Here is a 16437-nt window from a genome sequence, read left to right on the forward strand (position 1 = left end):
GACTGATGAAAGGAATTAAAAGAACTAATGAAGTCAATGCCAGCGTGAGGGGAAGGTGAAGTGGCAAAGGAAAGACCAAAACCAACAAGTTCAAGCTTATTTTGGGAGAGTACAACAGAAAATAGATTAGTAACACAGTCGCTATGGGAAAATTTTAACCAAGGGCTAATTGAGATAAGACGTTGAAGTTAACTCCATAGTTTAGAAAAATGAATTTGTGAATCATGGCGAGCAGTGTCAAAAGCAATGGAAATGAAAAGGTTACAGAGAACTTATGGGAGAGAATTAAAGATAGCACATTGACATTGACGGAGAGTAAAGAAGGCATCTTCAACTTAAAACTTAGTGGAAAGGATGAGCTGCTGAGTTAGGAGACGGGCATGATCAGGAAGGGGAGTGCCCAAAAAGCTGGGTTTCAGGAAATGGGAGAAAGAAGGTGGCAAAACTTTTTAAGCAAGACAGTCACGTAGAAAGAGACGCTGATTCTTAAGACGCCTAGAAGCAATAAGAGTAGCCTCATAAGAACGAAAGAAGGATTTCAAATAAGGAAGAATATTAAAAAAGCTGGAAGGAATAAGACACTTACCTGACGGGATCCATAAAGGGCAAAAATGAACAATGCCATGACTGGAACAATACACAAATAACCCGCACATAGGAGAGGGGAGCTTATGACAACGTTTTGGCCTACTTGGGCCATTTACAGTCACACTAACAGAAAGGAGAGAAGGAGGCAGTATACATAGGCCAGCTGACAGGGACGAGACCAGAGAGGCAGTGGGAAAGGAAGTAGAGAGGTGGTAGTAGTGGAGACAGTCAAAGGCCTAGAACGAGGAACACTGCAGCAGAGCCAAGGGTCCACAAGGGGTAGGAACAAAAACAAATGGGGGGGGGGATAAAGGACCAAACACCCAAAGCAGAAGAAAGAAAACCCAAACAAGAAAAAGAAAAAAAGGAAAGGGTAAGAGAAGGAAAAAAAAGAAACAGGTTAAGTCACGAGTGTTCTGAAGTTTGGAACGTTTTACAATGTAATGGGAAAGGAAGGTATCACTCACCTCCCCCGCACTCACATCCTCCTCTTCTTCACTCCTAAAAGATGCTATATCTCCCTGGACAATGCATGAAATTACTGCCTCCCTCTCTTCATCAACATATAAAAGTTCCTCAAAATATTTCTGCCATCTTCCCAATACCTCCAACTCCCCATCTCCAAACTTACCTACTCTGTTTTTAACTAATAAATTCATTTGTTCCCTAGTCCGCCTCATGGGAAGCAAGCCAAAACCCAAGACGCTATAAACTACTACACCATACAATCCTACAAACAACTTGAGCCTAGCGAACTAGGCTTGTTTCATGTTGCGAAGACATACAATGCTGTGGTACCTCGAACCTAATTTCGTTCTACTCCCCTTTTGATGTACTGGCCTCCATATTATTATTATTATAATCAAAAAGAAGCGCTAAGCCACAAGGACTATACAGCACTGGCCTCCATAAGCAGTTCACTTATTAATGCAAAGAACAAACAACTGGTCTTTAAGCAATAACACTGCGGCTAGCCGGGGGATCGAACCTTGTCTCAAGGTTCGTAGGTTTGAGTCTCATTCGACCAGATTAGTGTTTGTGAATATTTCGCCTGTTCTGCGAATTCTAAACATTGTAAAAATCTCCCGTCAGTCAATGCATGCAGGGGATGAGATGAATTAGCTAACACCCCCAGGCTGAATGCTGGCAGCCTTGGATCAAAACATCTAGTGTTGCCTGGACGCCAAGGTATTGGTCCAGTATGGTACAGTGGATAAAGCACAGCGTACCTCGTCCCAAAGATAGTTGGTTCGAGTCTCCTTCGACCAAAGATTTGTGTTTGTGAAATATTCTGCGAATTATATATATATATATATTATATATATATATATATATATATATATATATATATATATATATATATTAACACTGATCTCTGGCTGAAGGAGACTCGAACCTACGAACCTTAGGACAAGATACACAGCGCTTTACCAATCTACCCACACTGGACAATACCTTGGCGTGTAGCTTGCGCTACACGTTTGATCCAAGGCAGCCAGCTTTCAGGGAGAAGGCTTGTATATTTCGCCTGCTCTCGCGAATTCCTTGCATTGTTAAAATCTCTATTAAGGCTGATGCATGCAGGGGATGAGATGAAAAGCTGTAAGCCTTCTCCCTGAAAGCTGGCTGCCTTGGATCAAACGTGTAGTCCAAGCTACACGCCAAGGTATTGTCCAGTGTGGGTAGATTGGTAAAGCACTGCGTACCTTGTCCTAAGGTTCGTAGGTTCGACTTTCCTTCAGCCAGAGATCAGTGTTTGTGTATATTTCGCCTGCTCTCGCGAATTCCTTGTGTATATACATATTCATATATATATATATATATATATATATATATATATATATATATATATATATATATATATATATATATATATATTCAACAAGTCGACCATGACCCAAAAAGAAAATACTTTCATCATTATTCAACACTTTCACCTCACTCATACGTATTCACTCTCTTGGCAGAGGTGCCCAGATACAACAGTTTAGAAGCATATATAACATATCCCTCCAAACTGTCAATATCCCAAACACCTCCTTTAAAGTGCAGACATTGTACTCCCCATTTCCAATACTTAAATCTGGCTATATAAAAATAACCGGTTTCCCTGAATCCCTTCACTAAATATTACCCTGCTCACACTCCAACAGCTCGTCAGGTCCCAAATACCATTTGTCTCAATTCACTCCTATCTAACACACTCATGCACGCCTGCTGGAAGTCCAAGTCCCTCGCCCACAAAACCTCCTTTACCACCTCCCTCCAACCTTTTCGAGGACTGCCCCTACCCTGCCTTCCTTCCCCTACAGATTTATACGCTCTCTATGTCATTCTACCTTGATCCATTCTCTCTAAATGACCAAACCACCTCAACAACCCCTCTTCAGCAATCTGACTAATACTTTTATTAACTCCACACCTCCTAATTTCCACGTTACGAATTCTTTGCATAATATTTACACCACACATTGCCCTTAGACAGGACATCTCCACTGCCTCCAACCACTTCCTCGCTGCAGCATTTACAACCCAAGCTTCACACCCATATAAAAGTGTTGGTTCTACTATACTTTCATACATTCCCTTCTTTGCCTCCATTGATAACGTTTTTTTAGTCTCCACATATACCTCAACGCACCACTCACTTTTTTTTCTTCATCAGTTCTATGGTTAACCTCATCCTTCACAAACCCATCCAATGACAAGTCAACTCCCAAATATCTGAAAACATTCACTTCTTCCATACTCCCTCCCTCCAATGTGATATCAAATTTTTGTCTGTCTAAGCAATTTGATACCCTCATCACCTTACTTTTTTCTATGTTCACTTTCAACTTTCTACCTTTACACACATTCCCAAACTCGTTCAATAACCTTTGCAATTTTTCTTTGGAATCTCCCATAAGCACAGTATCATCAGCAAAAAGTAACTGTGTCAACTCAGCGAAGAATGACAAAATTAATTCATAGCATTAGAAATCTTCCGTAAGAAGAAAGATTAAGTCCCTTAAATTACATTCACTTGTAAGGCGGAGAATGAGGAGAGACATGATCGAAGTGCACAAGTGGAAGATGAGTATTAACAAAGGAGATATAAACAAGGTCTTGAGGATATCTCTCCACGAGAGAACCCGCAATTATGGATTCAAATTAGATAAGTTTAGATTTTGAAAGGATATAGGAAAGTATTGGTTTGGAAATAAGGTAGTTGATGAGTGGAACAGTCTGCCTAGTACACCATTCCACCGTGGTTTCAAATTTAGGTTGGATAAATACATGGGTGAGAGGGGTCGGATTTGAGTGGGATTTGCACATGAGTAAATAGAATTATTAAAGCTTATTTCTTGGGTAGCATTGAAAATTGGGTTGGGTAAATATTTTGGTAGTGGGATGGATTGTGAAGGACCTGCCTAGTATGGGCCAACAGGCCTGCTGCAGTGTTCCTCCTTTCTTATGTTCTTATGATAAATTTCATTTTGCATTTGATTCCCCATAATTTAATCCCACCCCTTTCCCCAACACCCTAGCATTTACCTCCTTCACAACCCCATCTATAAATATATTAAAAAACAATGGTGGCATTACACATCTCTGTCTAAGACCTACTTTTACCGGGAAAAAATCCAAATATTCAGGAAAAAATCCAAATATTCTTCCTTGAAGCCTTTTTTTTCCACTTCTCCGAGGCTATGGGTCCCACAATTTACACCAGGTGGACCCTATTGTATATATATATATATATATATATATATATATATATATATATATATATATATATATATATATATATATATATATATATATATGTATATATATATATTTTCAACAAGTCGGTCGTCTCCCACTGAGGCAGGGCGACCCAAAAAAGAAAGAAAATCCCCAAAAATAAAATACTTTCATCATCATTCAACACTTTCACCACACTCACACATTATCACTGCTTTTGCAGAGGAGCTCAGAATACAACAGTTTAGAAGCATATACGTATAAAGATACACAACATATCCCTCCAAACTGCCAATATCCCAAACCCCTCCTTTAAAGTGCAGGCACTGTACTTCCCATTTCCAGGACTCAAGTCCGACTATATGAAAATAACCGGTTTCCCTGAATCCCTTCACTAAATATTACCCTGCTCACACTCCAACAGATCGTCAGGTCCCAAGTATCATTCGTCTCCATTCACTCCTATCTAACACGCTCATGCACGCTTGCTGGAAGTCCAAGCCCCTCGCCCACAAAACCTCCTTTACCCCCTCTTTCCAACCCTTTCGAGGACGACCCCTACCCCTCTTTCCTTCCCCTATAGATTTATATGCTTTCCATGTCATTCTACTTTGATCCATTCTCTCTAAATGACCAAACCACCTCAACAACCCCTCTTCTGCCCTCTGACTAATGCTTTTATTAACTCCACACCTTCTCCTAATTTCCACACTCCGAATTTTCTGCATAATAATAATATATATATATATATATATATATATATATATATATATATATATATATATATATATATATATATATATATATATATATATAATATATAATAATATATATAATATATGTAATAATAATATATATATAATATATGTAATAATAATATATATAATAATATATATAATATATAATATACATATATATATATATATATATATATATATATATATACATATATATATATATATATATATATATATATATATATATATATATATATATATATATATATATATATATATATATATATATATACACACGTACAGTATGTATATATTTCGGTTTATCTGTCTCCTATGACCTGACTTGTGACCTTTCCCAAGTCTGACTACAGGGCGATTAATTTTTTTATATAAGCCGTTTATCTGTATGCTTATATGTTTTCCCATGAAGTGGGCCTAAACCCGTATGGAGCACATGGGGCCTGCAGAATGGAAGGCGTTCAGGCTTGATCCAAGTAACAGGATGGAAGCGCCAGTTCATTAGGTAAAGAACCTTTCCGTCCACCAGGGCTTCTCCACCTCCCTTGCTTTATGAACAATGAAAAAATTAATCACAAGATAAAAATGATGTTATTCTCGGTATTGTCAACGTGAGTCATATTAACGACACCAACAACTCACCGAGGCTGTAAACTCTGTAGAATATCATCGGAAATGACGTTTTTTTTGTCATCCTTGTAGTGGTAATACAGTTGGAGTTGTGTGCAGCGGTGGTAATGGCGGCCGAGGGCAGCTAGCAGGTCTGGCAGGCCGGGTACGTAACTTGATTCTCTCCTGATTTCAATGTGCACTTCGCATGGTTTGAGGTGTGGTAGGAGAGCCATACAGCTCCACACATTATTATCCATTATGTATACAGGGTTTTCAGTGTTGATGAAAGAGGCTATGGCCCTGGCGATTTCATAATTGTATTTGGTGTTCTCGAGGAGGTGGTGCCAATTGTCAATGCTACTCATGTCAAACATGTCCTTGTTGTTCATGTATAAAGACTCACTCTCGTCCTCATACCTGCCCCTCATCCCAGCCTCGGACAAAAGATGGACAACTTCCTTCAAGAGAGCCTCAGGCACGTGATCTAGCAATAAGTGCAACAACCCAGCCACATGTAGCAAAACATTGTGATACTTAGTTATGTCTACCCTGGCTTCTACGACGCTCTGTTCTAAGACTTCCCTAATGCTAACAGGTGGTGCTGGTGTAGGTGGTGCTGGTGTAGGTGGTGCTGGTGTAGGTGGTGCTGGTGTAGGTGGTGCTGGTGTAGGTGGTGCTGGTGTAGGTGGTGCTGGTGTAGGTGGTGCTGGTGTAGGTGGTGCTGGTGTAGGTGGTGCTGGTGTAGGTGGTGCTGGTGTAGGTGGTGCTGGTGTAGGTGAGGATGGGAAAGGTAAAATTTGAGTATATGAGAGTGATGCACTGCTGGCGGGTGATTGGGAAGACACATGTGGTGTTGGATGCTGGGCATATGGGAGTGGAAGAGCCGAAGACTGTAGCTGGTTCTTGAGTGTCATCACAATATGCAGAGCACTGTAGTAATCTAGGATTCCTTTGTGGGGTGCAGAGTACCGTTCCAAGATGCCCTGCCATGTCCAGATAGGTTTCAAACTCAAGAATGCAGAAAACATTTCATCGTACGGTATATCATGGTTGTTGCAAGCGGATATCAGTCGGGAGACAGTTTTTTCTTCAAGGGTTAACTGTTCACGTGAGAGGCTCTCAAGTGATGCCATGTATATCATACTCAATATTTCTTTAATCCTGTACTTTAAGTTCAATTTATCTATTACCTTCGTCTTCAGACACTCCGCAATTCTTTCTATTAACTTTTCTAGACAAAGTTCATGTATTTTCTGATAGAGTTCTGTTTCAGTTACTGTCATTATATTTATCTCATCACTTGACTGGTCCCAAATGTAAACAAAAAATGCTAAATTCATTGGAAGTTTTAAGTGTTTTCCAAGACCATCAACCTTTAGCACTATATCTTTCAGTTCTTTAATGTTTTTGTTACTCTTTGTCCGATTATTTATCTCTTCATGAGTCCTACTCACAAACTCTATTATATAATTTTCATCTATGCCTTGTAGTTCTGCATTTATCACTTGGTAATTTTCAGGGATTGTGGCCATGAACATTTCGACTTTTTCCGGTCTTGAGGTGCATATAAAAGTTGTGTGAGTAGAGTTCTGGAATTCGTATAAAAGGCTTTTGATTAATGATCTAGAGTTCTTATTCATTTCATCCAGTCCATCAACGATTATTAGCACTTTACAATGATTTATTATTCGAGGCAGAAGTTTTCTGAATTTTGTTGAAACATCTGGTATCAGGCGGTCTAGAAGACCTTGGTAAGAATTCAGGGTCGGGTCCCTGCACTGTACCCACAGCAGGATTTCATAATTATCTAAACCAGTGATGTGACCTTGACCACCCTGTATCCATTCTTCTGTTATCAGCGTCACTAGAGTGGTCTTGCCACTTCCTGCCAAACCTTCAAGAAGAAGAAGTTGAGGTCTCGCAGAGAGTCCCAGATTTTGTGAAGCAGTACTCATTGTTGATGGCACAGTTGTAGTTTGGACAAGCTTAAGAAGGCTTCGATAATCTACATGTTCACCCTCACTTCCACGTTTTCCTTGTTGGATCTCAATATCAACAAAAATTTTGTCTACTCTAAGTTCAAAGTCTTTAATGATAAAAGATACTGGGTTGACATAAATGATCTTTTGGAAGATCTCCTTCAGTTTATCACAACTGTCCTTAACGATAATCTGCTTTATATCATCGCTACAATACCTTAGTATGTCTTCCTCCCCGAGAATCTCAATCATGATGAAGTCAAGATCAGTGTTTATCTTGTTGATCTCCTCGACCACATCGGCTTCATCCTTCCCGTATCGCTCGCCAGATGCACTAAGACACCCAGTTAATAGCACCCGAAGTTCAGATATATTTTCAAAAAAATCTTTATCGGCTACTGCAAGTTGGCCATGAAGAGCATCATTTCTCATGTTCTTTATTGCAGTGATGTAATACTCCATTTCTGTGCTGTGAGAGTCCCATTTTGCATCACCTATAGGAGCTACATTCTCACAAGCTAGTTTAATGCTCAGGCACAGCAATGGAATATCAAACTCTCTTCCATCTGAACTCTTATTAATCAATTTCTTCTGTGTTTTGTTAAACTTTCTTTGACTCCTTGAGAGCTTTAAATAGTTTGCTGATGATGTTCGTTTTAAGTTTTTTAAATATTCGTCCAGCCTTACATGGCCAACTTTATCCGGGGTTCCCCAGCAGAATGTGTTATGCAGAACCTTCCTACCACACAGATTTAAAGCCTTAATAAATCTGAATCCATTATTTTCCTCCTTAGTTATTAAAGCCATGACACATTAGAAGGAATATAGTATAATATCCAGTTGTTTCTGACAGAACTACTGCTGCTTCTGCAGACAATGCTACTTAAAGTGCTCTCTATTATTTGCAGAAAATAGGGCTGATGGTGTTTCTGATGCTTCTGCAGTGATATTACTGAAGGAGTGCTTGATGCATCTGCAGATAATGTTGCTAACAGAGCTCCTGCTGAGGGTGCTCCTTGTACATCTTCAGAAGACTAGAATAGCTGAAAATAAAAAAAAAGACATTACTGAAATATGCTTGGTATTACAAGCATTAGACTGATTTATATGCAACATTACAAGTGACCAACTGACATGTGTATAACAATACAAGTGAAGGACTGACAAGTGTATAACAATACAGGTGAGACTGACAAGTGTATAACAATACAAGTGACAGAATGACAAGTGTATTATATAACAGGTGACAGACTGACAAGTGTACTATATAACAGGTGACAGACTGACAAGTGTATATAACAAGTGACAGACTGACAAGTGTGTTATATAACAGGTGACAGACTGACAAGTGTATATAACAGGTGACAGATTGACAAGTGTATATAACAGGTGACAGACTGACAAGTGTATATAACAGGTGACAGACTGACAAGTGTATATAACAGGTGACAGACTGACAAGTGTATTATATAACAGGTGACAGACTGACAAGTGTATATAACAGGTGGCAGACTGACAAGTGTATTATATAACAGGTGACAAACTGACAAGTGGAAACATGAGGTGTTCGACTGTGGCAATCACTGCTGCTGTAGCTAATGCAATATTAACTATCCTACCATCACACTCTCCCGTGGTCCACGTCTTTGGAAAAGAAAATTGGGACGAAGGACCAATGGGTCTCACTCCCCTGTGCATGAAGCGGAGTCTGTCTTAGAATTCTCCTTTCACACTTCCCTGGCAAGCTTGACCTCTATGAGACTTCATACTCAACGGCCCACCTGCAAAGAGGAATTGTACCTGTAATCTATTAATGTGTTACGTACTCTAGCACACATCCTAGGGCCCCTTTATTCTCAGGAGTTTCCCTAACTAGCATGAATATAAGACTGAGAAGTTGTTACCTTCAAGAACTATGGGAGCAAATTAATTGGGGCAAGAGTAAATTTTGTGAATATCTCGTAATGTCTCTATCTCTGACTCTTAGAAAACATGCTGTTTTGAGTATCAGACAGCTTACAGAAAATTTGAGCCTACCAAAGTCAACTGTTGGTCGGATTCTGAAGAGAGCTAATGACACTGATGATTGTGGAGCACAGCGTCAAAGATGTGAAAGAAAATGCAAGACAACACATCGCAATGACAAGGTTGTCATAAGAAACAGTGTGAAGGATCCCAAGAAAACCAGTAAAGAACTACAAAGAAATTTAGCTACAGCTGGCGTGAATGTTGATTCTTCAACTGTTCAAAAACTTGCTGATATGACAATCACATCACTGAAAATCTTAGCCTAGCAAAGGCGACTGTTGGTTAAAGAGAGCTGATAAGTCTGGTGACTATGGAGTGCAGCATCGATGAAGATGTGGAAAAAAAAATGCAAAACAACACCTCACGATGACAAGGTTATCATAAGAAATAGTGTGAAGGATCCCAAGAAAACCAACAAAGATCTTCAGAGAGATTTGGCTTCAGTTGGCATAAATGTTGATTCTTTAACAGCTCGACGAAGGCTCCGTGAAGTTGGCAGAACTACCAGAAAGCCGGTAAAGATACAATAACCGACTGCTGCTGTGAACAGAAAATGGATGTGGTGAGCATTCGATCATAAGGGATGGACTACAGATAATGGAGAAAAGTTACATTTTCAGATGAAGTGCATTTTGAAGTACATGGGTACAGATCGGTGGTTGTGATGGTTCACACAGCCCTATCAGACCCTCAAAGAGTATTTGATAACGCTGTGTGAACCTTCACAAGTGGCGACCATGCCAGGATCGGAGACGTCACCTTGGCATCTCTGCCTATACTGGTACCCCTACCACACGTAGCCGACCATCCAGTCAGCTACACACCATTCAAGTAGCCTTCTCCCAGTTGTAATTACACCAGCGGTTGTTTTTGACTGGCTACTTAACTGCTTCAACAGATTGTGGTGCTCAGAGGATCAGTCAACCTCTCCTCAGCAGAATATATAAGCTTGTTGAGGACATTGTCTTCTGTGTCAACAGTCACGACCAGCTGTGACGCCTCCATCATCAACAACAGCTAGGTGTTCCAAACCACAATTCAGAGCTACGTGCCCAGAACATCGGCACGGCACCATTCTACCCTACATCATCATGCACATATTAGCTTTGAATCGCTAATAATTAATATATTCAATTTTTCATTTTTGCTTAAAGTAGGATTAATTTTATGTTCAAATGTTTCATATTCTTAACTGATTTCAATTATAATAAAATTGTTTATCTTATTATGTTATTATTTAATTTTCTATCTTTCTGTTTCCATAAGGAGAAGCCAGCCTTATCAAATGTTCTTTGAGGGTCTGATAGTATTGTATGAGCCTTCAAAAGTTGCCACCTTGCCAGGATCATCCACGAGTTCGAACGTAGACGGAACGTCAACAATATGGAAGCCTTGTGTACACGGAGCCAGCAGATGGTTACCACCAGCCAATGAGTATTCATTCTGTGGTAGGACTACAGTAAAGGTATTTAAAAGATTGTTATAGTCTCAATTTTATGTAAGTCAAGTCAGGGCAGGATATATACTAGTACTACTCCTACCGTTTGTTTTTTGAGCTTAAAGCAATTTCCTGGAATAGACTCTAGGGATCCGAGATTTTCCAGTGACAAGTTACTTCTCTGAGCTCTATTTATTATATCAAGGGAACTGTTGTAGGACACTCTTGATTTGTTGGTGAGAAGATTGGATAGTTAACGTGAATTTTGTGCACAGATTTAAAACCTCGTGTGTGTGCAAGTTTTCACCTGATCTGCCTCCTGAGGTTATCTCTGCTACATCATTATTTGCTACATTCCTCCATTTTAGGTGCCTTAGGTTGAAATCCCCCAGGAACAAGATGTTTGGGGCTGCAGCTGGAAGATTTTCCAGACAGTGGTCTATTTTCAAAAGCTATTCCAGGAACTGTTGGGAAGTTGCATCCTGAGGCTTATATACAACCACAATGACCAGGTTTCGGTTCTCGATCTTTACTGGTTCCCCTAGTGTAAGTGTGGCACGTTGTGTATGTACACTTTTTTTTGCTTGTTTTTGACTCAGTGATGCTATTTTTTTCTAGATTAGCTCCAAGCGTTGGAGACATGAACTTTATAAGTTCACAGGCACAGCGCTATGCTTCTAGCAGGGAAAAAAAAAACTACGATAATCCACGAAAAATATCGAAGCACATAGGAGTATGTACTGCGACGTGGTGACGCGAGACTGAGCACCACTTCACACTATATTAACCTGAAGTCTGGGTTGGACCGAGCTCTGCTCCCTCACATTTTTTCCCAGTATTATATTCATAAAACACCTGCCAGTATTATATTCATAAAACACCTCCTGTAATTCGGTAAAATTTTTATTAAACGATATAATTTACATTGGAAATTTTTAAATTTTGAACGTAACAAAGGTGGTGGCAGAATGATGTAAGAAATGAGTGTCACGGTCTGAGTGTCACGGTCTGAGTGTCACGGTCTGAATATCACAGGACAGGCTGCAGGCCTGGTCCAGCAACTGGCTCCTGAAAGGGCAAAGAAAACCGCAGACGGAGTACAGTCTAGGGGGCCAGAGACTACAAACCTCACACAAGGAAAAAGATCTTGGGGTGAGTATAACACCAGGCACATCTCCTGAAGCGCACATCAACCAAATAACGGCTGCAGCATATGGGCGCCTGGAAAACCTCAGAACAGCATTCCGACATCTCAATAAGGAATCGTTCAGGACCCTGTACACCGTGTACGTTAGGCTCATACTGGAGTATGCGGCACCAGTTTGGAACCCACACCTAGCCAAGAATGTGAAGAAACTAGAGAAAGTGCAAAGGTCCCGGAGCTAAGGGGCATGTCCTACGAGATGTTAAAGGAAATCAACCTGACGACACTTGAAGACAGGAGAGATAAGGGGATATGATAACGATATGTAAAATACTGAGAGAAATTGACAAGGTGGACAAAGACAGGATGTTCCAGAGATGGGACACAGCAACAAGGGGTCACAGTTGAAGTTGAAGACTCAGATGAATCACAGGGATGTTAGGAAGTATTTCTTCAGCCACAGAGTAGTCAGGAAGTGAAATAGTCTGGGAAGTGATGTAGTGGAGGCAGGATCCATACATAGCTTTAAGAAGAAATATGATAAAGTTCATGGAGCAGGAAGAGTGACCCGGAAGCGACCAGTGAAGAGGCGGAGCCAGGAGCTATGAATCGACCCCTGCAAACACAGCTAGGTGAGTACAGTCTGAGCGTCACGGTCTAAGTGGGTCTAAGTGTCACGGTCTGAGTGTCACGGTCTGAGTGTCACAGTCTGAGTGTCACGGTCTGATTGTCACAGTCTAAGTGTCACGATCTGAGTGTCACGGTCCGAGTGTCACGGTTTGAGTGTCACGGTCTGAGTGTCACGGTCTAAGTGTCACGGGCTGAGTGTCACAGTCTAAGTGTCACGGTCTGAGTGTCACGGTCTGAATATCATGGTCTGAGTGTCACGGTCTGAGTGTCACAGTCTAAGTGTCACGGTCTGAGAGTCACAGTCTGAGCATCACGGTCTGAGTGTCACAGTCTAAGTGTCACGGTCTGAGTGTCACGGTCTGAATATCATGGTCTGATGTGTCACGGTCTGAGTTTCACGGTCTAAGTGGGTCTAAGTGTCACGGTCTGAGTGCCACGGTCTGAGTGTCACAGTCTGAGTGTCACGGTCTGATTGTCACAGTCTAAATGTCACGGTCTGAGTGTCACGGTCTGAATGTTACAGTCTGAGTGTCACGGTATGAGTGTCACGGGCTGAGTGTCACAGTCTAAGTGTCACGGTCTGAGAGTCACAGTCTGAGTATCACGGTCTGAGTGTCACAGTCTAAGTGTCACGGTCTGAGTGTCACGGTCTGAATATCATGGTCTGAGTGTCACTGTCTGAGTGTCACGGTCTAAGTGGGTCTAAGTGTCACGGTCTGAGTGTCATGGTCTGAGTGTCACAGTCTGAGTGTCACGGTCTGATTGTCACAGTCTAAGTGTCACGGTCTGAGTGTCACGGTCTGAGTGTCACGGTCTGAGTGTCACAGTCTGAGTGTCACGGTCTGAGTGTCACGGGCTGAGTGTCACAGTCTAAGTGTCACAATCTGAGTGTCACGGTCTGAATATCATGGTCTGAGTGTCACGGTCTGAGTGTCACGGTCTGAGTGTCACGATCTGAATGTCATACAACTCCTTAGAAGTAGTTTAGGATTGTTTCTTGAAGCAGTTTGTGACAGAACCAACAAGGGGAAATAACCTGCTTGACTTAGTTATGGCAAACAATGAATCCCTTGTTAATAATTTAGAAATTTCAGAGGAACTGGGTGCTAGCGACCACAAATCAATTACATTTAGCATTGAATGGAAGTACGATAGTAGCGATAACTCAGTAACAGTCCCAGATTTTCGCTTAGCAGATTACAATGGGCTTAGAGAACACTTATCATCTGTTGGCTGGGGTAACGAAGTGAGGTATCAATATGACAGTTTTCTGAACACTATACATGCTGCTCAAAGAACGTTTACCCCATATAAAGAAATTAGATCAAATAGAAATGACCCAAAATGGATGAATAATAGGCTCAAATATCTACTAGGGCATAAGAAAGGAATTTATAGGCGTATCAAAAGAGGTGAGGGTCATCTTATGAATCAGTATATTGACATTAAGAGGGACATTAAAAAGGGGATAAGAAAAGCTAAAAGGGACTATGAAATTAAAGTTGCTAGGGATTCTAAAACTAACCCAAAAAGTTTTTTCCAGGTCTATAGAACAAAAGTTAGAGATAAGATAAGCCCCCTTAAAAATAACTATGGGCGCCTTACTGACAAAGAGAATGAAATGTGCTCGATTTTTAATAATTATTTTCTCTCGGTTTTTACACAGGAAGACACTAACAATATTCCTGTGAAGGCTTACTCAGCCCTGTAACAACTTCAGTAAGTATTACTAAGGCTGAGTAAGCCTTCACAAGTGGCGACCTTGCCAGGATCAACTCTACTGAATCAAGATTCAACTCCATCTCGAATCTACCATTGGAACTTCAACGCCGCATACCACAGACGGTTACCACCAGCCATGAGTAATCATTCTCTATGGTAGGACTACAGTTCAGGTATTTAAAAGATTTGGTGATTGTTATGGTCTCAATTTATTGTAAGTCAAGTCAGGCAGGATATAATATTTAATTCTGCCACTTTGAGCTTGAAACACTTTTGAGGATTAGACTCTAGGGACCCGAGATTTTCCAGTGACAATTTGTTTCATTGAGCTCTTTATTATATCAAGGGAACTGTCATAGGACACTCTTGATTTGTTGGTGAGAAGATTGGATGGTCAAGTGACCCAATTCTACTTACTGTTTGCTCGGAGCCGGCATAGAACCCTTCGTTTTCATTAATACATGTTGTTTAATTGAAGCAGGGATCGAGCCCTCTGGTTTATTTACAGTTTGAGCGGAGCAGGAATTGAACCCTCCGTTTTCTTTAATACCCGTTTCATTTCCCCTGATAGTTTAAGTTATTCTTGCAAGCATGGAGGAATACCAGTTTTGGATGAATGCTGGAAGTAAGTTAGGAATAACAGGGAAAAATTTAGAATCTTTCATTAGTGCTAAGATCCAGGAAAGACTTGAAAGAGAGAGAATTGAGAGAGAAGAGAGACAGAAAGGGAAAGAGAAGAAGTAAAGGAGAGAGAGAGAATGGAAAGAGAAGAGAAAAAGGAGAGAGAGAAAATCGAAAGAGAAGAGAAAAAGGGGAAAGAGAACCTTGAAAGACAGGAGAAAAGAGAGAGAGAGTGAATTGAAAGAGAAAGCCAAGAAAGACAGTTAGAAAGAGAGCGTGAAGACAAAAAAGAGCATGATATACTTGATCGTGAGGAAAGAGCTAGAGAACGTGAGGAAAGAGCTATAGAGCATGAGTTAATAGAGAGAGAAAAGGATCGCGAGCTCGAAAAATCTCGCCTTGAATTAGAGAATAAAAAGTTAACTTTTACACAACAACAATTAGAGGAAGGAGTAATGGAACAGCGTGCAGTCAGTGCACATATTCCAACACCTAATTTACCTCCCTTCACAGAGGGGGAAGACATAACTTCATACATTATCAGGTTTGAAAATACCGCTACCCTCTGTGAATGGCCTGCTGACACCTGGGCTACCAGGTTAGGAATGTTATTTTCTGGTACAGCCTTGAATACCTATGCAACTTTGTCGCAGGATATCATATGTAATTATAACCTACTGAAGAAGGCAATCCTTAAAGCATATCAAAAAACCACTAATTCTTACAGAAAAGATTTCAGGTATGCCACCTTACAGCCTGGCCAGAACTTTCAGCAGTTACAGGTAACACTCTTTCGTTTGTTCGACTTTTGGATAGAGAGTTCAGGAATTGATCACAGTTATGAATCTCTTCGAGACTTCATGGTTGCTGACCAGTTCCTGACAGCTCTTCCCCATCAGATACGAACATTCATCAGAGAACGTAACCTGATTAAAGCTGAGGAAGTTGCTGAGGCTGCTGACCTGTATGCTGAGGCTCACAATTCCTATAAAGACCTAAAGGGATCGAACCCTAAGGGCAAGGGTTCATCAGACCTTAAGAAATCAAAGCCTCTAGTGGAAAGTAAAATGACTTCTTTTATTCCTGTTTGTCATTTGTGTGGTGTTAAGGGACATGAACGTCCAGATTGTCCTTCTAAGAAGGTCCAAAAAGTTGGAAGATGTTTTAAAGACTGTAATGACCAAGCACCCT

At 40.6% G+C, this 16437-nt stretch overlaps 1 protein-coding gene across 1 annotated transcript in view; it reads right to left on the reverse strand.

Moving 5' to 3' along the window:
* Positions 1-16437, reverse strand: part of LOC128690676 (uncharacterized) — a 56533-nt gene that overhangs the window by 28801 nt on the left and 11295 nt on the right. Inside the window, exons 2-3 of the mRNA XM_070088151.1 lie at positions 9283-9444; positions 5715-8706 (exon numbers count right to left, since the gene is read on the reverse strand). Coding sequence (XP_069944252.1) covers positions 5715-8470 — 2756 coding nt within the window. The 5' untranslated portion in view covers positions 8471-8706; positions 9283-9444. The remainder of the gene's footprint in view (positions 1-5714; positions 8707-9282; positions 9445-16437) is intronic.

This window comes from Cherax quadricarinatus, chromosome 24 (genome assembly GCF_038502225.1).
Source record: "Cherax quadricarinatus isolate ZL_2023a chromosome 24, ASM3850222v1, whole genome shotgun sequence".
NCBI lineage: Eukaryota > Metazoa > Arthropoda > Malacostraca > Decapoda > Parastacidae > Cherax > Cherax quadricarinatus.